Source organism: Rhinoderma darwinii, chromosome 5, assembly GCF_050947455.1.
Source record: "Rhinoderma darwinii isolate aRhiDar2 chromosome 5, aRhiDar2.hap1, whole genome shotgun sequence".
Classification (NCBI taxonomy): Eukaryota; Metazoa; Chordata; class Amphibia; order Anura; family Rhinodermatidae; genus Rhinoderma; species Rhinoderma darwinii.
The window spans coordinates 316,603,381-316,630,214 of NC_134691.1; the positions used below are offsets into that span (position 1 = coordinate 316,603,381).

The 26,834-nt window shown below is 40.1% G+C and overlaps 1 protein-coding gene across 1 annotated transcript in view; it reads left to right on the forward strand.

Moving 5' to 3' along the window:
• ODAD2 (outer dynein arm docking complex subunit 2) overlaps positions 1 to 26,834 on the forward strand; it is a 117,025-nt gene that overhangs the window by 7,085 nt on the left and 83,106 nt on the right. The window contains exons 4-10 of the mRNA XM_075827505.1: positions 769 to 964; positions 11,829 to 11,935; positions 13,696 to 13,832; positions 13,905 to 14,021; positions 16,458 to 16,675; positions 19,706 to 19,852; positions 26,541 to 26,688. Of these exons, the coding sequence (XP_075683620.1) occupies positions 769 to 964; positions 11,829 to 11,935; positions 13,696 to 13,832; positions 13,905 to 14,021; positions 16,458 to 16,675; positions 19,706 to 19,852; positions 26,541 to 26,688 (1,070 nt within the window). The remainder of the gene's footprint in view (positions 1 to 768; positions 965 to 11,828; positions 11,936 to 13,695; positions 13,833 to 13,904; positions 14,022 to 16,457; positions 16,676 to 19,705; positions 19,853 to 26,540; positions 26,689 to 26,834) is intronic.

The following is a 26,834-nucleotide window of genomic DNA, read 5'->3' on the forward strand; positions in this document are numbered from 1 at the left end:
TGGCTACAAAAATTGCATCAAAAACCTGATAAAAACCTGCACATGTGAATACACCCTAAGGGTACGAACGCACACGGTGTAAACACCTGCGGTTTTTCAGCAACGGATTAATTGTGGAAAATCCGCAGTGTGGGTGAAATTTCAACAAACATTGTCCTCACACAGTGGAAACAAGCCGCCGAATAAAACGCACTTAAATTGACCTGCGGTGCGTTTTCAGCCGCAGCATGTCAATTAATGCTGCGGAACCGCATTTCTTCAGTTGTGGGTTTTCCCCATTGAGTTCAATGGGGTGCTTAAACCCGCAGCAAAGTAGCCACAAATGCACCCTGCTTCCTTTCCTGTACGGCCTCCTGGGCATCCCATGTGACCACTGCAGCCAATCACAGGTTGCAGCGGTCACATGGCATGCAACATCATCCCAGGAGGCCGGACTGTGCGCAGAGAAGAGGGGGGGGGATAAATATGAATGTTGTTTTTATATTTCCGGCACTGCTTTACGCATTGGAAATTCCGCCGGAAAAACGCACCACAACGTGGTGCGATTTTTTGGATGTCATTCCCTGCTTTGTTCAGGGCAGATACGCTGCATAGCTTGACGCAGCGTATCCGCCCTGAACACGCTGTGTGTGTTGTTACCCGAACAGTATATTTGTCCCTTTGTTCTGCCACCTGCAGAAATTTGGATGACACCCATATAGCATTCAGTAATACTACGGTAACAGAAGGTATGAGAATCTCAGCTCATATACTGCTTTGTATTTTCAGCAAACAGAGACCCCATATCAAGAATCCTTGGCGCTGGCTTTGCTACAATGGAAGGAGAAGACACTTCTATGCTGCGCCTGTTGGATAAAATGCGTCAGAACGAGGACCAAGAAGCAGAAATCAAGATGAAAATCTTTCTGCTGCTCCAGCAACTTGATATGCAGCTGCTCAACAGCTCTTTAAAACACATTTCACAGTAAGTACATTTACAAACTACAATATTTCCAGTCTATCATTTCAGAGCTTTTTTTTTTTATAATGAGCAACAACATCTGCTTTTTATGTGCAAGGAAAAAATAATGAAGGGAAGGTGAAAGATATGAAAATCATTACATTTATTGATTTAAAAACATAGAACCAGGCAAACGTAATTGAAGTGGAAAAAAAACTCACGTGTGGGATGCAAACTGTGTACATATGTTTTATATTTCGGGTTATGATATAAAATATTTGAGTTGACGTCCAGTCAATTGCCAGTTGCTAAAAAAAGGAATCTATTTCCAGTTGTTAAATCAACACCACCAACTGCACTTACTAAGTGTGTGCCACACAAGCCCTAGAGCGGCAAATTTCATTTATTGGGACATCTTGTGGTTCGTGGCTTAGTAATAGAACATTAGGACATCTCTGAAGTAGTAATCGGATCCCTGGTAGTTATCAGTGTCTGATCGTAAGTTGTGCACCATTCCCACATGGGTTTGGCTACAGCACCAGTCAAGAGAACTGCACGAGCCAAGGACAGATATCACTTTCCACTGGTAGAAAAAGTCCTCCTGTCTTCAGCAGTTTAGGTTTATACCCAGTTAATCAAATAATAAAAGGCTTTAGTCTTTCTCTTTCAGTCAGCGGGCCTTATGAATTTAGCTATCAATACATTTATTTATGGGTATATACTATGTAACGAGGAACAAACATGTTGCCCATGGCACAGGGCTGGTTTTATAGCAAATGAGGTCCTGCAAAACAATTCGCATTTGGACCTCCATCTGCTAATTTTAGTTTAAGAATTTTAAAAGCTGCAGATATGTATGTGTGTATGTGTATGTGTGTATATATATATATATATATATATATATACACACACACTACCATGTATTTGCCACACAATACTGCCATTCAATGCCTAAATAATACTCCCACACTGTGTCCACATAATACAGGGTGGGCCATTTATATGGATACACCTAAATAAAATGGGAATGGTTGGTGATATTAACTTCCTGTTTGTGGCACATTAGTATATGGGAGTGGGGAAACTTTTCAAGCTGGGTGTTGACCATGGCGGCCATTTTGAAGTCGGCCATTTTGTATCCAACTTTAGTTTTTTCAATGGGAAGAGGGTCATGTGACACATCAAACTTATCGAGAATTTCACAAGAAAAACAATGGTGTGCTTGGTTTTAACGTTACTTTATTCTTTCATGAGTTATTTACAAGTTTCTGACCACTTATAAAATGTGTTCAAAGTGCTGCCCGAGCATTCCTAGATGAACAGTTTCCTGGAAAGTGGATTGGTCGTCGTGGGCCAGTTGAATGGCCCCCTAGGTCTCACGATCTGACCCCCTTAGACTTTTATCTTTGGGGTCATCTGAAGGCAATTGTCTATGCTGTGAAGATACGAGATGTGCAGCAACTGAAACTACGGATACTGGAAGCCTGTGCTAGCATTTCTTCTGCGGTGTTGCTATCAGTGTGTGAAGAGTGGGAGAAGAGGGTTGCATTGATAATCCAACACAATGGCCAGCACTTTGAACACATTTGATAAGTGGTCAGAAACTTGTAAATAACTCATGAAAGAATAAAGTAACGTTAAAACCAAGCACACCATTGTTTTTCTTGTGAAATTCTCGATACGTTTGATGTGTCACATGACCCTCTTCCCATTGGAAAAACTAAAGTTGGATTCAAAATGGCCGACTTCAAAATGGCCGCCATGGTCAACACCCAGCTTGAAAAGTTTCCCCCCTCCCATATACTAATGTGCCACAAACAGGAAGTTAATATCACCAACCATTCCCATTTTATTTAGGTGTATCCATATAAATGGCCCACCCTGTACTACGCATACAGACCACATGGCTATATTGTGCCAAAGTTAAGCTGCCATATACAGCCCACATAATACCACCATTATACTCCCTTAAAGGGTAACTAAACGTTCAACAAACTTCTGACATTTCATAGTGACAAGTCAGAAATTTTTTTTTTTACATTTTATTTTTATTATTATTTTTCAACATAACATAAACATAACAAAAGAAAAAGACAGGTTAATTTAACATACATATCCAAATACCATTAAAGAGCCTCTGTCACCAGATTTTGCAACCCCTATCTGCTATTGCAGCAGATCGGCGCTGCAATGTAGATTACAGTAACGTTATGGCCATTTTTGTATTTATGCAAATGAGGCTTGCAAAAGTCCAAGTGGGCGTGTTTAAAGTAAAAGTCCAACTGGGCGTGTATTATGTGCGTACATCGGGGCGTGTTTACTACTTTTACTAGCTGGGCGTTCTGACGAGAAGTATCATCCACTTCTCTTCACAACGCCCAGCTTCTGGCAGTGCACAGACACAGACATAAAAACGTTACTGTAATCTACATTGCAGCGCCGATCTGCTGCAATAGCAGATAGGGGTTGCAAAATCTGGTGACAGAGCCTCTTTAAGCATTAAATTGTCTTTTCCACTATTCAACCAATACAGTAAAAACATTACAGAAGGAGAAAGGAAAAATAAAAATAAAAAAAAAGAAGAAAGAGTGCATAATACAAAAAAGGCAGTTACGATTATGAAAGTAATTTGACTAACTTTTTTTTTTTTTTTTTTGCGACTTGAGTAACAATACGGGACTTTATCTTTGTAATCTACTATAAATCCAGTTCGTTAATATTATTAAATCCTTGTTGCTATGTCCTAATGTCCTTACACCAATCAATTAGGAAAGCTTCTAATGCTTATGACCTAAGAAGGAAATAATCTTGAGGTATTATAGTCTGACCATAACATCCAGTTGCTTAAAAATTTCCCATATGAATTAGAGCGAACCGCTACCATTTTTTCCATGGTATAATCAAATTGGACAAGATTTATTAACTCAGTGATAGTAATAAGGTCTGAAGATTTCCAAGACCTGGCTATCAACAATCTCGTTGCAAGAATAACATGCCCCGTTATGCACCTTAGGTCTCTAGGGATGTCAATCAAACCAATAAAGCACAACGCCAATGCAGGGGAGGGGCGTATTGTATGACGTAGAATGGTGGACAAAAATACAAAGGTAGCTTTCCAGAAGCTAAAAACTACAGGGCAGTTCCACCACACATGCATATAATCACCTAACATGCCACAATTTCTCCAACAGAGGGGAGAGTAAGAAGGATTACATTTAGTCAACAGTGTTGGGGTTCTATACCATCTAAGCAGTATTTTGTGTGCTACTTCTCTATGACTCTCACCTTTAGAAATTTTAGAGACCCAATTCATCGCCTGGTGCCATTCTGCTAAAGTGATGGTCACATTCAGATCCACCTCCCATTTAAGCAAATACCCTAGTTTAATTAATCTCTGAGAATTAGAAATGGTAGAATAAAACCATGAAATGCACTTCATTTTAGGCGCAGCGGAGTTGAAAGCCACAAATGCACTTTTTGGGAATATTCGCCCATCCAAGTTCCTACTGCTTAAAATATGACGGATCTGAAAGTATTTGTACAGATCATGAGTAGATATGCCGTATGATTCAACCAATTTGTTAAAGGGCAACATTCCCTTTAATTCGTAAAGAGAACCGATCGTAACTATCCCAGCTGCTTCCCATTTTAATACATTTAAATCCGGCATGAAGGAGGAGAGGTACCGAAGGGGTAATAGCCGAAGGGGGTGGCAGTCAGCCTTAGAGGTATGTGAAATCAAATATTTCCAGAAGGCTATAGAGGCAACAATAGAAAGCATATTTATATTCCTATGCGGGCGCTTAGGGCGGTCTAGTGACAAAAGAGAAATTAGGTGAGTCTCCAGAGTAGCCCTCTCAATTTCTACCCATTTAAGATCATTATGCCTACCCCACCAATGGTAAATCTGACTGAGAACCGTAGAGTGAAAATATCGCCCAATATCACGTACCCCCATCCCCCCTGTGGACCAAGAGCGGGACATGGTGGAAAATCGAATCCTCGGTTTTTTGCCAGCCCATATGAAGTCCGTAATTAACTTTTGAAGTTTCGAAAGGTAATTAATAGGAAGTGGAATAGTTACTGTACGGAATACATATAGTATTATAGGCAGGATCATCATCTTAACGATAGCAATTTTCCCGGCCCAAGAGATCATTGGTTTGGAGAAGCTGTCCGCTAGTTTTGATACCTTAAGTAAAAGCGGAAGGTAGTTCTTTGAAAATAATGTCGAACTCAAACTTGTAATAAAGGTACCTAGGTATGTAATACTCTCTTCCCTCCACTCAAAGGGAAAGCGTATAATTAAAGAGGTTTTCATTACCTGATCTAATCCAATCCCCATCATTTTAGACTTGTTTGAGTTAACTTTATAATATGAAATTTTACTAAATTTGGAAAGGGTGTCTTGAATAGCGGGTAAAGAGTTAAAGGGATCGGAGACCATCAAAAGTACATAGACCTCAAATTAAATCATTAAATAATACCATCATCCAACGCTAACTAATACTAGGTAGTTTTGGGGTTCATTCTAAAAAACGAAAGTAATTTATAATGACATCCCTGGTTGTTTAGGGTAGTGTAAGGGTTATTGGAGACATCCGTGTTGGTCTAGTGTAGTGAAAGGGTTAATTGTTAAATCTCTGGTGGTCCAGGATAATGCAGAGGTTAGTTATAAATTCCCCAGTGGTCTGAGGCAGTAACGGAGTTCAATTTGCATTCCCTGACAGTCTTAGACAGAGAAGGGGTCATTGGTAATTTCATAATTTCAGATTGTTTCTGGGGGACCCCATAGGAAACGGGAGCCCTGAGCAATGGTACACCCCCTAAAACCAGGTATGGGGAACATTATTTTTCAGATTGACACAGTCTGATTGGCTAGTGTGCAATACGTTGTATCCTTTCTACTACATCTACTACAAAGCTTAGCGAGTAAACGCTGATGCAGCAATATTAATGTTGTAAATACTTTGCTTGACTGTTTTTGTAGTAATTATGAGTTATGTCAAGTTAGTTTCTCCATTCATATAGATAGTTGCTTTAAAAATATAACTGGTTGCCCCTGAAAATAGACAGCATTTTTTTTTTGCTGTGCTGTCAGATATGTGACTTAACATATTAACATAGTATGTGAGGCGACAACTCTTATTCAAATGTGCGACAACTCTTATTCAAATGTGTGGAATGGTTTCCCTAAAATATTGCACTACTTTTGCTGCACTTATGGTACTGTTATTCTCATTGCATTCGTATTTAGTTTCTGCTTACTGATTGGGAGTTCAGCCTGTTATTATGCAATGTTGATCCAGATTATGTCAAAACCCGCATGAGGCCGAAACCAAATTTCCTAATTTTAGGGATAAAATTCCTTCCCAACCTAAGGCCCCATGCACACGAACGTGCTTTTGCGGCCGCAATTCCCACGAAAATCCACGGGAGAATTGCGGCCCCATTCATTCCTATGGGGCCATGCACACAACCGTGGTTTCCACGGTCCATGCATGGCCCAAGAGCCCGGACCGCAGAAAGAATGGGCAAGTCTTATTACGGCCGTGTTCTGCGGTCCAGGCTCATAGCAAATAATGGCTGCGGCCATGTGCACGGCCCGCAATTTGCGGTCGGCTTGCGGGTGACACTCCGCCCCCGGCCGCCACAAAAATCACGGCCGTGCACATTGCTACGATCGTGTGAATGAGGCCTAAATATGGCAATCAGAATAAATCCCTGGATAAACAACCCATGGACAGTAATCTAGTACCCATAATATTATTACACTCAAGAAAGACATAAAGGCCCCTTTTAAACTCTTTCACTGAATTAGCCATGATAACCTTCTCTGGAGTGTTCCTTAGTCTCCCTGCTCTTACAGTAAAGAATCCCCTACTATGTTGGTATAGAAACCTTCTTTCCTTTAGACGTAGAGGATGCCACTTGTTACAGTCCTGGGTATAAATAGATCATGAGAGAGATCTCTGTATTGACCTTTGATATATTTATACATAGTTATTAGGTCACCCCTCAATCCGTCTTTTTTTTTTAACTGAACAACCCTAATTTTGATAATCTTTCTGAATATTGCGTCCACCCATTCAATTTATTATTTTAGTTGCCCGCCTTTAAACCAGGTAAAGCTAGTCTACTATGTCTTTCTTGTGCACTGGTGCCCAAAACTGTACACAATATTCCATTTGCGGTCTGACTGGTGATTTATAAAGTGGTAGAACCATGTTCTTGTCATGTACGTCTATGACTCTTTTGATGCTCCCTATGATTTACCTTGGCAGCAGCTGCCTGACACTGGTTTCTAAAGTTAGGTTTACTGTCAACTAAAATTCCTAAGGGCACATTCAGATGTGGCGGAATTGCTGTGGAATTCCGTTGCGGACAGTCCGCAGTGCAAATCCTTAGCAGACAGTTTGTCCATTGGTTTCCACACCTTTTTAGTTATCTTCATGCAGACGTTGCGGGAAAACTCGGCTGCGGACCATAGGCTGCGGTGCGGAATTTTCAGTGCGCAGCATACACTGTCTGTTGCGGAGAAGAAGCGGAATTTCACTGCAGATTTCAGCCTTTGCAATGCAAAAACTGAAATCTGTGGCAAGTCCGCTGTGTTTTCTGCAGCGTCTGAATTACCTGTCAAATATGCAAATGTTGGTGCAGATTCGTTGCATAATTGCCCCAAATCTGCACCAACATTTGCAGCGGAAAAATTCCGCCATGTCTGAACATGCCCTAATTCTTTTTTCATGTCAGTATTTCCTAGGGTTTTCCCATTTAGTATGCAATGGTGACGTGTATTTTCCTTTACCAAGTGCGTAACCTTACATTTATCAGTGTTAAATCTCATTTGCCACTTCTCTGCCAAAAGCCTCCAACTTCTCCAGATCCATTTGTAACAGAATACTGTCCTGCTTTGTGTTAATTACACAGTGTAGTATCGTCTGCAAAAATGTATATTTTACTTGTCAACCCTTTACAAAGTCATTAATAAATACATTAAGCGCTTATCGACATTTGACGTAACTGTACATCATGGCTGGGAAGGGGGATTATGGAGCGTGCTCACGGGCTGAGGATATTTCATAACTGTCTGAGATTGGAATAACATTTTAATAGAATTGTATACTAAGGAATTGCTATATATGCAAGTCCCTAGTATAAAAGTATAAGTCACCAAAGTTTATAATAATATTCATTTCTAATTCATTTGTAATACTTTGTATACTCCCCTAGTTAAATGAACTCTAACTTTTCAAACAACTTATGCTGATCTAATGGTATACCTGATATAAAACAACTTTGTAATTTACTTACTGTAAAATTCAGTTGTTTTATCCATGCAAATTATGTGTGAAGTTACTGCCACTAGGTTTCTCCCTTTCTGTAATCTGCGGTTTACCCCCTGTCGTCAAGCATTGGCCATCCCTGGTTAAAGATGGACTGTGGAAGGAGGGGGTTTGTATCTTCACTGCCTGGCTGTAACTTTCTATGGAGAGAGGAGGGGGAGCAGGAGGAATGGAGCAGAGAGCGAGAGTGACTCGGCAACACACACACTGCATGTAAGTCTATGAAGAGGGAAAGGGGTTAGCAGGGGAGGAAGCAGGAGTAGAGAGGAATGCACAGAGACGCTGCTGGTAAGATTTCTACCCCAGTGCTGGATTCTCAGCTACGCTGCTCATTACTCCTGTATAATGTCCTCCATGCTGCTATATATTTGATAGGGATAGGAGATCAGGATTCTCCTGTGTGTGCAGCGTATAGAAGACATAATAGCTCCACCCACTAGAGACTGTTGAGGGTTAAAACTGCTAAATAATGCAGAATAAAAGTAATATAATCATAGTACATAGTTACATAGTTACATAGTTAGTACGGCTGAAAAAAGACACATGTCCATCAAGTTCAACCAAGGGACGGGAAAAGGGAAGGAAAAATTTCTATACATAGGAGCTAATACTTTTTTGTTCTAGGAAATTATCTAACCCTTTTTTAAAGCCATCTACTGTCCCTGCTGTGACCAGCTCCTGCGGTAGGCTATTCCATAGATTCACAGTTCTCACAGTAAAGAAGGCTTGTCGCCTCTGCAGGTTGAACCTTTTTTTGTCCATTTGGAGGGAGTGCCCCCTTGTTTTTTGAGGGGGTTTTACATGGAACAGGATTTCACCAGATTTTTTGTATGTGCCATTAATATATTTATATAAGTTAATCATGTCCCCCCTTAGTCGTCTTTTTTCAAGACTAAATAGGTTTAATTCTTTTAATCTTTCCTCATAACTTAAATTCTCCATGCCCCTAATTAGCTTCGTTGCTCTTCTTTGTATTTTTTCCAACTCCAGGGCATCCTTTCTATGAACCGGAGCCCAGAACTGAACTGCATATTCTAGATGAGGCCTCACTAATGCTTTGTAAAGTGGCAATATTACATCCCTGTCCCGCGAGTTCATGCCTCTTTTAATACACGACAATATCCTGCTGGCCTTTGAAGCAGCTGATTGACACTGCATGCTGTTATTGAGTTTATGATTTACAAGTACACCCAGATCCTTCTCAACAAGTGAATCCGCCAGTGTAGCTCCCCCTAGGACATATGATGCTTGCAGGTTTTTCGTACCCAGATGCATAACTTTACATTTATCTACATTAAACTTCATCTGCCAAGTGGACGCCCAAACACTTAGTTTGTTTAAATCCGCTTGTAATTCATGAATATCTTCCATAGACTGAACTATATTACATAGCTTGGTGTCATCTGCAAAAATAGAAATCGTGCTATTAATCCCATCCTCTATATCATTAATAAATAAGTTGAATAATAGTGGTCCCAGCACAGAACCCTGGGGTACACCACTTATTACCGGGGACCATTCAAAGTAGGAATCATTGACCACAACTCTCTGGATACGGTCCTTGAGCCAATTCTCAATCCAATTACAAACTATATTTTCTAAACCTATAGTCCTTAATTTACCCATTAGGCGTCTATGAGGGACAGTGTCAAATGCCTTTGCAAAGTCCAAAAACACTAAATCCACAGTGGCCCCTCTGTCTAGGCTTCTGCTTACCTCTTCATAAAAACAGATTAGGTTAGTTTAACAACTTCTGTCCTTAGTAAAACCGTGCTGGCTGTCACTTATAATACTATTTTTTGTCACATAATCCTGTATATAGTCCCTCAATAGCCCCTCAAACATTTTCCCCACGATGGATGTTAAGCTTACTGGTCTATAATTACCCGGGGAAGACCTAGAGCCCTTTTTGAAAATAGGCACCACATTTGCCCTGCGCCAGTCCCTTGGCACTATACCAGTCACTAGAGATTCTCTGAATATTATGAAAAGGGGGACAGAAATAACTGAACTAAGCTCTTTAAGAATTCTAGGGTGTAACCCATCTGGTCCCGGGGCCTTGTGCACATTTATTTTATTTAATTTAGCTTGGACCATATCAACATTCATCCAATTCAGTATATCAACTGATATATTAACAGCACTGGCACCGGCTACATCAGCTGCTCTTTCTTCTGTTGTATATACAGAGCTAAAGAACCCATTTAGTAACTCTGCCTTCTCTTGGTCCCCTGTGACCATCTCCCCATTACCATTATCTAGGGGTCCTACATGTTCAGACCTTGGCTTTTTAGCATTTATATACTTGAAGAATTTTTTGGTATTTGTTTTACTATCCTTGGCCACCTGCCTTTCATTTTGTATTTTTGCTAATTTTATTACATTTTTACAGATTTTATTAAGCTCTTTATATTTTACAAAGGCTACAGCTGTACCCTCAGATTTGTATTTTTTAAATGCCCTTTTTTTGTCATGTATTGCCCCTTTCACAGAAGGTGTAAGCCATGTGGGGTTTAATTTTAGTCGTTTATACTTGTTATAAACAAATAAAGAAATTGTGTTATTCCTCATGTATACACATATGACAGCTTATTCTGAAGTGTCACCTGAAAAGTTAGGTATCTGTAATGATAGGGGTAGGGAAACGGAAGTGAGCCCTAATCTACCCGCCACTCTGTCCCTGCCTACTTGCAACGACCCGCCCTAGGCGACGGGGTACAACTGGGCGGCGGTCCCTACGCTCAGTAAGTGCACGAGACAAACATACAAGGGAATACAAAGCAAAGGGAAAGGGGCAGTTGCCCACGGCAACACCGTGAGCAACAGAGTGGTGAACGAGCCAAGTCAAACCAGGAGAGCACGAGGTACCAAACGCAGAGCAGGAGAGTAGTCAGTAAGCCAGGGTCAGTATGGAGCAGGATCAAATAGTTAGGAGCTGTAGCTGGGCCAGGAAACCCCACGGAAAGAATCACAAGCAAGGGAGAAACAGGAAAGGCAGGTATAAATAGACAGAGGGCGGGAGCTAGCTCCGTCTGGCCAGGCTGCGATAGGCTCTCCCACTCCTAAGCCTGCCACCCTGAGTGGTGGAAGAAGGAGTCAGTCTCAGAGATGTAGATTCAGGTGTAGACTGATTACCTATGGGAGTTAACCCCGAAGCTGTGCCTGGCAGATCCTTTACAGTATCCTTTAAGTCTACATCGTTCAGCCTTCCTTGAGGATTTCTACCTATGTTTATATCTGTCTGATGTCTGTCTGACAATCTGTAATGCTAGACTTTCCAGGACATGTCCAACTGTTGCCCAGTTCAATATTGTTGCTCTCCCTGCATTTTATTTTGTTTCCCATTTTCTATTAAAGAGGACTGGCTTACATATGAATATATTAAGTAGATTGTTGTCGTGGATGGGAGATCTTTACCTCGTGTGACTCAGCAAGGATCTTTATTTGAATCATTAATACTAGAACATGTGGAGCCGTCCACCTTACAGCAAATACAGATGTTCTGGGTCAAGGTAATAATCGCTTTCTGTTTCTAATTTCAGAGAAGTCCGTGTTTCTCCCACCGCAGTGAAGAATGAGATTAATCTAATCAGACGTTTCTGCAAAGATGAAGACAAATCTGTGCTGAAATCAATAGAATACACTTCAGGTCTGTGCTCCGTTCTGTTTGTAGCATTTTGTATTCAAATATTTTATTTGCAATGATAGAACAAATTTTCTAGGAATACTATTATGAATTGATTTATTCTATCGCATTGTATATATCATAATCATTTTATCTCAATTTAATTTAAACAATGTAAGGTTTGTTGAAAATAAAAGCTTGAAAAAAAAAAAAAAAGGGGCGCCATCAAATGTAACACAACGCTAAAGCTCGATGTCTGTATGCACAGGATTATCCTCTCAATGGGATGTTTATCATGAATGGACGATCTGCCTAAGGCTACATTCATACATTGTGTATCACAAGCCTATTTGCAAAGTACTAGTTGCAGAAGTTCCGCACATAAATCCACCTGCGATTTAAAAATCGGAAGCATGTCAATGTATCTTGTGTTTCCGTCTCAGAACTGTATCTGACAAAATGCACCAAAATCCACAGCATAAAATCTGCACCTATTTCCGCATCAAAATGTAAAAACGCCAAAAAAAAAACCCCCACAATATTAGGTGCAGATTTCACCTGCAGAGTTACCTGAGTTTATCTGTGGTTTTGATGGGGATTTTGCCACGCATCGAATTCAACAATGTGTGCATGTAACCTAACTAATTATAGCGGGAATGTACTCCAGGTCATAGCTGGCGTAGATTTCCCTTTCTGACGAACGGACTGCCAGAGATGCGCTTAATTTAACGCGCCTCTTAATAAATTAGGCACATTTTATTCCAGTGATCTCTATATTAAGACACACCATATGAAACACCAATTTTAATATATCTATTTAATATAATTGTTTATTTTTCTGCAGCGCCACCACAGGGGAAATTAAGCATTGCACATTGCTCATTCATATCAATGTGTTGTCTGTGTAATACAGGACAGGTCCTCCAGATAGAGAGACGCTTCTTGTAAACGCTCTCCAAGGGATGAGGATCCTGAACAGAACACCCCCATTTATAAACTCAGAATTGCCTAACAGATTATATAAAAATGGGATTTCTAAACTGCACATCCCCTTTAAATCACTGCTTGTGATTTTTTTTGACCCACCTTAGGACAGTGAGAGCTGCAATCTGCACCATAACCTGTATGTGTTTGTCTGCACATTCGTAGCAGATTTCCATTCTGGAGCAAATCAGCAACATTTGACAATCCGCATCATGCTCTAAAATCCATTCAGATTTTTTTTATTTTGTGAATATTTTGAAAACCCCATTTGCATGTATTATACTGTACTTTATTGCAATATGTCAGTGCTGAATACATGTCGAATATCTAGAACCAATATAACACATTTGGCCAAACTGTCCTGGTAAAAAAGTTGTAACAAATATTTGTTCAGTTCATAAAATGACATCAGAAGAGTAGGCCATGGAGAGTAGCCATAATGGGTGCAGAGGTTACGGTCACACCCGAATCCTGGAGCGTGAGGCGAGTCCAAAAGCGCCATCTGTCTCATAGGAGACCAGTACTACAAATCACTCATTCTAGTTGGTGGCCCTGTACCAGATTTTGGTATGAAGAAGCTTCAAGTTACGCCTCTGCATAATGTGGTCTTATTTATTAGACATTTGTTGGCACATTTTGGTTGGAGTTGCTGACAATCTCCAGATTGGTAGAGGAAGGTAGAGGGAATGTAACGGCATAACAAGGCAATACACATTGATTGCACATTTATATATATATATATATATATATATATATATATATATTTCTCCCACTTTAACAGCATTTTGAATTCTTTATAGATTATGAATTCTCGAATGGCTGCCGATCTCCACCTTGGAGACAGGTTCATGGGGAAATCTGCTATTTGATGATCGCAGCACATGACACTGAGCCTTTCTGTGTGACTTACAGCACATCAGGGGCTTTTATAAACTTGGTAAGTACATTTCTGTCTTTTGCCCTTTATCTCATTTGAGTTTTTACTCACCTCCACCTATTCGTTTTTTAGGGTAAAATGAAGGATAAGGATGAAATTAATTATGAGAGGCAAAGTCAAGTTTATAAAGATCTCATAACGTTGCTGAAGGACAAGTCACCACAGTTTGCTGCAAATATTACTAAGCAGGTACAGTATATTAATCTGATGTCATATTTGTGTGTTTTATGAGGCATCTTTATGTTCACATTGGCTGGACATGTTAGATTCATCTAAGACTATGTTTAAACACCTTTATCTGAAGCACAGATACCCTGCAATCCGTGGCAAAAACCACATGTGTCACACGCAGACTTTGCAGTTGATTTAAAAGCAGATTTTGCACCAGAATTCACCTATTGAAAAGCAAAGGGTGAAACGCGTTGCAAATCTGGAAAAAAATCCCCAAAAGATTCACGCTTACTCAAATTCACACTAGTATTTTCCGCAGCATGTGTACAGGGTTTTGGTAAAACCCATTCACATGTATTGTACTTCACTGCACTGAAAATCCACAGCTGATCCGCAATGTATGAACACAGCCACGAGGCCAAGGAATTCTGTGCGGGACTTCTGCAGCATTTACAGTAGGAGCAAAGTGAATGAGATTTAGCAAATCTCAGCCACACGCTGCAGGAATTAAAAACGCACAAATATCTTACGGAATGTATTTTGCGGTGCGACTTTCTGTCCCGCAGCATGTCAACTTATGTTGCGGGTTCTGTGCGGAGATGCTGCGGGTTTGCCCTTTAGACTTCAATGGGGAGCATAAATAACCCAACAGGTGAGTTTTGCAATTCGTACAGCGTTTACGCAGCGGAAACACAGTAAAAAAACACATGAAATTTGCAGGTGCACGTAAAGTTTGCTATCATCAGCAATGCTTGATACTGAACCGGCAGATAAAACTGGTGAGTTTCTGCAGCAGTATGCGCAGAAAAAAACTCACTCTTTGCCGCGGATTTGGATTTTGGTGTTTTCACCACTGTTATGGACAGCTTGATATCTGAATAGTGAACTTTAATTTACATGGTTTTATCTAACTACTTATACATGAGGGATTTAGAAGTAAACAATGAATGTGCCCATTTAGATCCAGCAAGAAACTGATACACAGAGTATATTAGAAAATTATTTCACAGTTAATAAGCTTCATTTATTGAAACCGGTAAACCCTTAAAGCACATGTCCCAACTTTTTTTAGATTAAGTGCCAAAATGAAATATTATAGATGTAGGTAAGTAAAAAAAAAAAAAAAAGGCTAACGAAGATATTGTCATCACTTTATTGAAATGACCTATATCAAAACAATGTTCAATTCACAACCATGTGCTCATATAAACAATGTACCAGACGACAGTCTTTTTTTTAACCCTCTTTATTTACCTGCAGTCAGTCATATGGCTCTGACCCAGGTGCCATTTTTAAATAATTCCATGACATCGCTTTTTATTACTATTAGGGCTCATGCACACTGGCTCAAAGCCTTTACGGCTCCTTTAGTATGGAGTGGTAACGGCTCTATGCTCTGCCATAGAGACTACATCGGGCTCTGTGAGTATGAAGATATTCTTTCCTAGTAGAAGCAATGGGATATTTGGAGTCCGTTGTGGTATGACACAAAAAAGAAACCCCTGTATGAAATCAGAGGCATACGGAGGTACAATAGAGGGCTCATGCACGCACCTCTACGGCAGACCTATTACAGCTCTGTGCAAAAATGGAGTCTTAATATGGCCGTGTGCATGAGCTCTTAAATGAAAGAGGGGTATTCATGTTAGTGAGTATTTGCTCTACAAAGCTTTATCATCCATAGGGGATAGCCACTCTTAATGGCCTGGGTTAACAGTTATGTTATAGGCTTCAAAGTAGACTTCTTTGTATTAGCAAGAGTTGGGAGATACATGGCTTTATAGAAATTATTGCATGAATTCACACACTTACTTAAAACCAGATGATCGCTTCATATGAAAGATCGTACCCGATAATTGCCCTGTGTAAACGCAGAAATAAATATTATCGTTGCCGACATTATGGAAATATATGGGGACGAGCGATCGTTGTAACGATCGCTCGTCCCCATACATAACTGATCATTACTCTTTCTTGAAGGAGCAAACGAGCGCCAATCAATGAGCTGTCTCGTTGATCTGCGCTTGTTTTCATGGCCTATATTGGCCAATGTTAAAGGACCATTACCCTCATGGTATGGCCCATGAATTAAAAACTGACAGCCATACTGGGGGCCATATTGTCATTTCCCTCACATAGAATTAAATAAAAGGCAAATGAGTGGGAGGGAGCATCTTTGCTGAGGCTAGGATATCAGAAGAATGAAAAAGGGAAAGATTTTAAGAAAACAAATATTGTAACCATAGATAATACCTTTAGAGTGTGATTTGTTTTCTATTAACACAATATATAGAGAAAATACTTTGTATTTCTACAGTGCGTCTATCACTATTTTTTGCCATTATATGGTCTTCTTTTTATTCATTTCATTAGCTTAACGTTTACAGCGTATTTTGCCGTTAGTACTTGTCAGAAAGACTACACGATTCATAAAAATGTACTGTCTATTCATAGGATTTCATATATTTTGAAGACCTACCGGTGGCTCAAACCATTCAACATGTGGATGTAGTTGAAGCTGAGGAACTAAGCCAAAACCATTGGTCTAATGAGTATCCAGAAAAGAAAGCACAGGAGAAGACAAGGAATCCACTTGTAAAAAGCAAGACTAACAAGGCAAAATTAGAGCCGTCTCTGAAATGGAAGAACCTCACTCTTAATGGTCACCAGGAGTACGTTGTCTTTTCAGTCCTAATACCTCGCAATTCCCATAGTTTATGGCCATTTTAAATTAACAAGATACATGCACAAAGGCCAAATTATTTTAGTTCGTGGTGGTGATTTTGTAGATGGAAAAATTCTCTGGAAACCTCAGTAAAATTGGAGATTGTGAGTCTTTATACGTACCAGTCGGGATGACAGACATAAAACATTATTAAATTCTGTCTTGATTTACGTGGACATTATAATTTACTAATCTAATAAAGATGAGAAATTAAGGAGGACTGGAGTAAAACACAAAGCAAGGCTGTAGTTAGCTGTTTTATTACAATATAATTGTGTACATTTTAGGTACTTCTGTACAACCACCTTAGTATGTTGGGGCAGAAAGATTGAATTGCCTTGCAAATGATGGGCCATGTGGAATTTAGATTTGTGCTGGTTGTCTGTCTGGAGTGTTATTATCATACCACTGCGGCCTCGCACACATGTCCGTATTATAACTCCATACTAACTCCTTGTTGTATGGAGCCGTAATACAGGGCCATAGGATTGTATGGTGCCTTACTGTATCTCCGTATGCCTCTGATTTCATATACAAGCACAGAATCCTAGAGAAAAATCATGGCATTATCTATGAGAGGTCGTATTACGGATATATTTTTCTGCTTGAAGCATTGCTTCTAGGTGATATTAACTCCGTAATTCAGCACGGCACAGAGCACCATATGGAGTTCTTATGGCTGCAGGGATTCTATGTACCACTGTAAAGACTCTCAAATGCCTATATTTTCCAATAATGGGCAATACAAATAGTTAGTAGTAATTTTTAGGATGGAAAATATGAGATGTTAGGGTACAATTTTTTACCCCTTAATGATCAGGTCCCCAGTTTACAGTGACGTCTTTTGGCGTCGCTGTAGATAGGGCTTATGAGTGCTCCAGTAAGAGCTCATTCTTTAAGCAGGAGCTGTAACTAACATCTCCTGAACTTAGAGAAACCTGCTAAATACAGCTGGGATATGAAAAAACTCAGACCCCAGCTGTTTAACCCTTAGAACACCATGGTTCATGACTGCGGCATGTTCCATAGGGGCTTCACTCTTCGTTCACGTCACCGGAAAAAGTGACTGGGGAAAGCCTCTGCAGTCAGCCCTGGGTACCTAGAAAGGACACCAGGGATGTCTGTTCAGTTTGCCTGCTTTTACGGCACACTACGTATGAGTTGCCCTAACAGCAGCCTGTGTCATAGTGACAGGGTAATGTATTAGCATACAGGAGTACACTAAGACATTATAAGTAAAAAATAAAGTTGTAAATAAACTTATACCTTTACTGAATTTAAAAAAAAAAAATCTTTTTAAAAAATTTCCCAAATTTTATTTAGCAAAGAATATATTTTATTGCTCATACATTACATAAAAACAAAAAAACCTATACATATTAGGTTCTACATAACCATAATCACCTGAAGAATTAATTTAAGGTGAAACATGAACGGGATAAAAAATGTCAAAAATCACTATTTCCTATATTCAAGCCGCAAAAATAAATAATATAACTTACACAGAATGTTTTTTTTCTACCCTCAAACTGCACAGAAAATAAATAGAATTTCTCCCGGATAAAAAAGGTCTCCTACAGCCACGTCAATGAAAAAATAAAAAATTTATGGCTGCTGAAAGGCAGAGAGGCAAAAACGGAAAAAAAAATGTAGCTGGTCATTAAGGCCTTTTCAGGCCTGTTCATTAAGGGGTTAATAATGACACATCACAGATAATCCAAAAACATTCTGTCAATGTTTACAATTTCTCTTTTCTTATTACTTTTAGGCTATGTTCAGAATTTCTGCCTCAAAATTCCGTTTGGAAGTTTGAGGCAGATTTTCATCTCCCTGCACGCCGATTTTCGCGCCGTCTTTCGCAACGTTTTTCGCACGCGGCCATTGAGCGCCACAGGCATAAAACGCTGCGAAATATGCTTTCTCTGCCTCCCATTGAAGTCAATGGGGGGTCAGAGGCGTAAACGCCCGAAGATAGGGCATGTCGCTTCTTTTCAATCAGCGGGAGGCATTTTTGGGCCGTTTTTGGCGCGGTTTCTGCGTCAAAAAACTTGTCAAAAATCTCAGTGTGACCATAGCCTTAGTTTTCTTAATCCTCATGTTATAATCAGCCCCGTCCATGTATACGCCCAAAAAATAGAGCCCCCGATGTATGCAACTGAATACCATACGGTTGTGTACATCAACCATTTAAAGGGGAAAAAAAACGGTTTTACGTTTTTTTGCGGGAGCCGATGTATTGAATAGCTTGGACAACTCTGCTTTTCAATACTGTGGAAAAAAATAAGTCACCATTGCACAACAATACTAAGGCATGGGCTGCAATGGCTCCTGCTACGCATCAAAGAATGGCACAATACAGTAACGCCAGCTGCATGTTTATAGATTTCGATAACAGAGCCATAGCATTTCAAAGCCGGTGACCTCCTGCACGGATTCTTTACACTCTTTGCTATAGAATCTGTTTTTTGACTCTACTAATGGGCCAATTATATACAATAATTTATTTCACAGCCCTGAACATTGGGTGCAGCCATATCTGCGACATCTGTGAAACCCAGGAGTGACACAAGCAGCAAATGCTCAGTGCCCTTGCCAACTCTCCCCTTTTTTTTAATCTTTTTTTTTTTATTGTTTTTTTTACATTTTGCAGCTTGAAAAACAGCATAAAAGATCCTAATGGCACTAATAGATACAATATGTACTAATAAACTTATATACCTAATAGGTGCTTGTAAATCAGTTCTTTGCATTGTACCCTGTATATGTAATATCCAGCTGAGGCGCTGGAGTTGTCTGGATATGGCCACTCCTAGGCATAAACATCTTTTAAAGTATTTACAGGATAACTTCTAATAAAACGCTGCAAGTTACAAATCCAGTAACTGCAAATGGGAAAGGAAAATGTGAAGAAATTAAAATTCATTGAAAATGAGAATAACTTTTTGCCAGCGTCTGAACGGTTCATTTATTTTTCCAGAATCACAATTATAAGCAAAGACGAGGGGTCTGCAGACAAAAAGGATGTATCCAAAGAGCAGAAAACTGTCAAGCCAACCAGCTCAGAAAGTAAGAAAAGATCCTTCGTTGCCCCCACTGGGCTCAGAAGGCCGTCCGCCTTAAAAAGGTAGGAATATTTATGTTTCACTTCTAAATGTGGTTATATTTGTACGGACGGAGCTTCGATACAGCCAGCCATTGATGATAAAGATGGACATGACTTGGCTACAGCTTAGTTCCTCCTGTCAGCTGTCCATTCTTGGCAAAATAGAGGATTATTAAGATCTACTTTTCATCTTCCCAGGTATGAATGGCGGCAGAGGTGTCTGTAAGCCGCTTTCCCCTCCCCCACAATGAACATAACCCATTAAACAATCTGAATATACATGTTATTGGGGCCATTAGGCCGATAGCTGTCGCTGAACAATATATTTATTGAAACAATTGCATTGTATAAATGAGGCTGTGCTGCTATGGTCATGGATACTATAACCACAAAATTATCGGTGGGTCTACCGAAACCAACTGCTTTTCATTTTTTCGTTCTGTGCCAGAATAATGTATTGCAATGCAGTGATGCTATATGGGGATTTAGGGTTTAAAGGTTAACTAAACTTTCAGAAAACTTCTGACATGTCATAGTGACATGTCATAAGTTTTGATCTGTGGGGGTCTGGGCACTCAATAGAAAGTCTATGGGCTTGTACACCAACTGCTCGGCTTTCTGAGAAAAGCCGATCAGAAAAGAAGCGGCACAGCGCTCACCCGAGCGTTTCTGACGCTTCTTTTTGGCGATCAGTGGGGGTCTCAGTGCTCAGACCCCCACCGATCAAAACTTCAGACGTCACTATGACATGTCAGGTTTTCTGAAAGTTTAGTTACCCTTTAAGGCCTAGAATAGTTACATCAGTATAACGTTTACAGCTTTCCACCAGATTAGCGAACCTATTGGATTGGCCAGTATTTGATTGTTTGTCCCCCACACGCTACAGTTCTGAGGGGTGGGGGACAAACAAATTACTGGCCAATCAAATAGGTTCGCTAATTGGACAATAGTTTTATTTGTCCCTACGCACTGGAGAAGGGTAGCATATTCTCACCGTTCTTACGTGGATTTCCTCAGGGTAGGCTGGTTTCCTCCCACACAATAAAATTATACTCAGTGTACAGGGACCGTAAAGTGCTGAAGAACAAGCAGACACTAAATAAGCAATGGGAAATAAATGATCATATGAAATAAATTACTGATAAAATGGAAAACAGGTTCAGAAAAAGACTCAACCAGCTATTCCTTCCATAAATGCTGATAAAATCCTTCATTGTCTAGTTTATTCGGCTCATACAATCTCTATTTTTTTTTTTCTTAATCAGATTTTTATTGACAAGTTTTCAATTACAAAAGATAGAAACACATATGCACATTTCAAGATATACTAGGTAATTACAGTAGTAACAAGTATAAGTACGCAGCAAAATAGTATAAACAATGCAGCCCACAGATCAGCACATATAAATGATGCATTATAATGGCAGCATGGGAAAATCAAATATAAAATTATCCCAAAAAAAACAGGTCAAAAAGAATGGGGTAGGAATACACAAGTAATAATAATATAAAATAGATTAAAAATTAAAATGAGAAAGAAAGGGTAAGGAAGTAGAGAAGGGAACTGAAATGAGGGAAGCCATCCCAATACCAGTTGGAAGTCCCAACCGTAAGGTCGGCGTGCGTGTCAGGAAACCAATAAGGTTAATTTCAACCTAACCAAGTAGCTAAATGCGGGCCCAATTTAAAGGAGGACCATGCTTGCCATAAGAGCATAATTAGATTGGAGTGGTCTCCATCATCCGCCACCAAAGCTTCCATTCTATGGAGAAGATCCATCTCCACTACCCATTCTTTGATTGTGGGGGCTAAGTAGACTTCCAATGCCTGGGGATGACTGTTCGAGCCGCAGTCAGAAAGTGTCGAAGTAGTCCCTTTTTTATCACCGGTAGGGGACCAGGAATCAGAGACAAGAGAGCAATCTGTGGAGTGGGCACCATGGGAGATTTCTCAACCAAGGCATAGATATCGAATATAGCCTTCCAGAAGGTTTGTAGGACCGAGCATGACCACCAGATATGTAGCATCGTTCCGGTCTCCATGCCGGAACGCCAACAATTGTCAGACAAATCAGGATACATTTTGTGTTAGATCAGAGGGCAGCGATACCACCTAGTCAGAATCTTGAAATTCTTTTCTTGAGCATGACATGCCACCGTCAACAGAAAGATGCGGTCCCAGTCCGCTGTTGCAGACTAACCCCAAGTTCACGTTCCCAGCCGCTAACGTATGCAGGAGGTTGATCTGCCAAGGTCTCCAGTAGGAGGGAGTATGGTTCATACAATCTCTTGACCTGATTACTGTATTGGAAATCTGGTTTTCTGTAAGAAAACTGGAAGTTCAATACTGTAGCTTTATACATTTAGGAAGATGGATTGGTGTGACAGAGCCCCCTGAGCTGTAATCTAATCAAAGTAGTGGTTACAGTGACCATATTTCAGTACCATGTCAGGGAATTCTTAGTTAAAGAGTAACTGCACTAAACTTTTGATATGTCATAGAGACATATCAGAAATTTTCAACCGTGGAGGTCCGGGTGCTGAGACCACCCACCGTCGATAAAACGAAGGTGACGAGCGCTGTGCACTTTTGGCTGTGATCAGCTATTTTTGGCAGGATAAAGACGGCTCACATAGACTATGATTGTCTTCAGTTTAACGAGGAGCGCCAATCACAGCCGAAGGTGTAGAGCACTCAGCTATTCGCGTCTGCACCTTCATTTCAGTGCCGTTGGGGTCCCAGCACCCGGACCCTCACCAATCAAACTACTGATAAGTTTCTATGACATATTAAACGTATATTAAAGTACAGTCACTCTTTAATAGAGAGGAGTTTATTGGGACATTTCATCAATTATTGGAGCTAAGAGAGTTTCTTTCTCTGGAGGACCTGTCACGTCTGTGCATTACATGGACGGCCATTGATTATATTAAAGGGATCCTGTCATAAGCATTTTCGGTATGAAGCCTGCAATACCCTTTGAAAGTGGGTGAAAAATCATTGTTAACTAACCTATAAATAAGTTAAAAGTCGGCTCTGTACCTTTAGTATTCCGGTTTTCATTAGTCCCGCGCCGTATGCAAATGACCACAAAAGAGTCAAATCTTCACTCGAAAAGAGTCCGATTTTCCTTCCTCCGGCGTTTCAGAGTTGGCTCCGCCTCCTTGTTGTTGATTGACAGCTTCTCTCACTCCACTGCACATGAAATCCCGCGCTTGCGCATTGAGACTGTAAAGTAGATGTTCTCACATTATTGGATTGCGCATACTCGGCGCTCTGTGTGACGTCATCATATGCCGTCGGTTCCTCTTCTAATCCAGCCCCCGTCTCCTGACAGCTGAGTGAACGAAGCGAGCGGGGTGTGTACCCGCGCGGCGCATGCGCAGTTAAATATTTCCGGATGAATGAAGCAGGGAAGGTGGTGAGGCACGCATGCGCGAGTTGTGAACCGAGAGTTAGGCAATTAGGGCTGTACAGGCGGCGTACGTGGGCGGAGTCAAGATCGTGCGTCACAAAGCTAAAATGAATTAGCATAAAAGGTGGTAAAACTTTTAATGGCTATATTTCGGGCAAGAAGAAGAAGAACGGAGAGAAGAACACATCAATGCACTATGGACAGCAGCGGGCACTACAGGGTCAGGACGTTTTAAAAGGTAAGATGGTGATGACAGGATCCCTTTAAGTCATTTCCCTTGTGGTAGTGCTGCAGGAAAAGTTAACACTTCAACAGGTTCCCCTACAGATTATAGATTACATATTGGGGTCTCCGCATCATTATAGGACATGTATATTGCCCCCATTGGGTCGTCAGTGGGTATCTTTTTGTTTTAGCCTTATGGCCAATTGAACTTCCCTGATGACGGCCCTGCTCCCTTTAACCGCTAGACCATGGCTAAAATACTTTGTCCATTTACAGATGCTATAGTGCGGTCTATGACAGGACCTAGTCTGCCAATAGGCTGTAAACAGCAGACTTTTTCTTTTTTAGTCTTTGATAGTAGGTGATAAAAGGAAGAGGAAACCTTTTTTTTTTGTATAATTGGAGCATTATTCAATTTTATTTAAATTAACTCCACCCCACCATTATGCAAGGATACGGACAGGCTCACAGACCTAATAATGCACAACAGTGTAGTTGTTATACTGTTAGATCTTTGTTGGATGATTTAATTCTATTTTTTACTGTTTACCCATAAAAAAAACATTCAGATTCAGAATAAATGGGAATCAACCATCTGGATGTGATATTTCATAGGCGTTGGACACCAAGATTGACTTTACTTGTCCTGATGAACTGTAATATGTCTCGCACTCAGGACTAGACAAAAATTGTATGATCATTGCGGAAAGATTATCTTTGATTGATGTCAAGCAAAAGCAGATGTTAATAAATTGAACAGATAATGAGTGGCAGTCAGTGATTTGTTTAATTTCTACAAGCGAACTCTCATTCCCTCTAATGTAAATTTGGAATTTCTAAGATGGAAAAGATATAGAAAAGGAGAAAACTGCAGCTTATTTTTCCTTTATTTTGAACAAAGATTCACTCTTGTTGAGAGGTAATACAAAACAGATGTCCCATCCGGGATGATACACCTCCCACACTAGGTATTCACATAATTATTTTTCTATCTAATTTCACCTTTAAAAGCTCAGAGATGCTCAGAGATTTTACTCCGATGTTGAAATACAACTATGGAAATAATGGTTCATGGAATCTGAAGCCTTACAAAAAATGAATGATTTATTAGCTATATTATTTACTCCAAAAAAAAACAATAAAAGAAAAAAAAGACACTAAAAAAACATGTTGCTCTATTTGAGGTATTTGGGCCATTTATTCTACGGTTATGTTTGTTTTAGGCGAATATACAGTGGGGGTATTAGTGAACTTTTTGGTATGTCACAAGCAATATTGAATAAAAAAAAAGTTTATCCAGATATTAAATTGTATCATTTTTTTGAAATTGTAACCAGATCCATAATGCTGTAAATTCAGCTCTTTACGTTAGATCTATATTCCTGGAAAATTGCACCGAATCTGTTAGCCAACACATATTTTGTTTTTTGGAATCTAGTTTTTTAAAACTTTTTTTACAGATGTACAAATAAACAACAACAAAAAAATAATGGTGCAGCATTTAGGAAATAGCCACCAGAATCACTATATAGATTGTAGCGCGCTGCCATGTACTTACCTGTCTCCGGTGTCCGCGCTGCTCTCATTCGTCTCCTTGCATCTGGCAGGAGCTCTAGCTGCCATCACTCTTCACTGGGTCCAAGCGCTCTGACCCTGGCATTCCTAAAGGGCCAACGCGAGCCAAAGTCAATTTCCTCACTGACACCATGGGTATATAGGACCTCCTCTCCCCTCATGTTTTGCCAGAGCAATTCGGTTCCATTGAGCTACTAGTGTTCCAAGTGTAGTCCTGCAGTCTTGTTTTTAAAATTCCTATGTACCGATCTTTTGCCTGTTTTTGACCATTTGTACTTGCCACCTGCCCTGACCTTTAGCTACGTGTACAGGGACGAATCTCTGCTGCCTGGCATTACCTATTGCTACGTTTACCATTACAAACCTACACAGGCTATCCTGGCCTTTAGCTCTCCAGACCACTCTGCTTCTGTTACGTCAGTGGTCACCAAGGGAGACTACTATGGGTGTATCGACATGGGGTTCCTCTGCAGAAAAGTCCACATCCCTGTACAGAGGTTAAAGAGTGAACACCAGGGGTTTCCTGAGACTCCGCTCCCCGGAGTAGCCCAAAGTGAAATACGTTGGTGACAAGGAGGGTTCACACCGCCCCCTGCTGGCCCAGTTACAGACCATTCTTTGGGCTTCGTGACATAGATGGCAAATACAGTATAATCAAAATAATCCAAAGGGGGAGAATAATGGCACTGATATCAGCTACCCATATTCTAAATGGTTGTATGAAATTAGGAAAAATAATAGTTTTTCCAGAAACGACGCCACCCTTGTCCATGGACTGTATTGGTATTACAGCTCAGCCCCATTAACTTTAAAGTGGCTGAGCCGCAATACCAGACACAACCCATCGACAAAGGCGGCGCTGCTTCTAGAAATAAAAAAAGAAAGCCCCTTTTCATGATCTCATAGTTTTAACTATACCCAGTATATAAACCAATACATATGTACAGAACTAAAAATGTTGCGGCACAAAAACCATTGACACTTTACTGCCTCACTTCTCAGATCTGCTGCCGCTGAGACATGACTTTGTTTCCAGGATCAGAACACGTTTCTCAATGTTTCTGCTCAGTGATGATGTTTTGTAGCTGTAATCGCAGCTTAGAATAATAAAACACAATACCTATGACATGCAGTGAAGGTTAGCTGTCCTGAAGTTCATGTGAAGAACTTGGATAAGATAAGTTTTTGACAGCTACATCTGTCTCTGTTTTAAGAAAACACGGGGCCCCTCTCATTTTTGAATAATATACTTATTATCTTGACACCAGACTAATAGCTTGACTTTTTCCCCCTAAATCCTTATGTCTAGTCAAGTGCACTGATATAACGTTACATGACTTTTCATTAATTCCCTGTCAAACATGTGTAAGTCAGCAGGTAGAAAGTTTGGAAAAATTTGTAACGAGATTTGGAAAATCGTTTTACCAGAATCTTTTCAGCTATGTCTTAAAATATACATCAATACAGATTTATTTTTATTTTTTTTACCAATAGTAAAACTCCTGGAGCAAAATCTGAAGAATTTAGTGAAAGTTCTACTGAGAGCGAGGAAGACGAGGAGCAGCCAGAGCGACGTCAGGAGGGTAACACTGATCTGCCCTCGGAGTATTGGCAGATCCAGAAATTGGTGAAATATTTAAAGGTAAATATGAAATATTTTTCAAAGAAATTTTATAATTATTTTTCGTGTGCCAACACCTTCTGAATTGCTGTACAGCTATATGTAAAATTAATTAGTGGCCGTAATACTATGCCTTGCCTGTCGAACCAGTGCAGTATCCAGGCCAT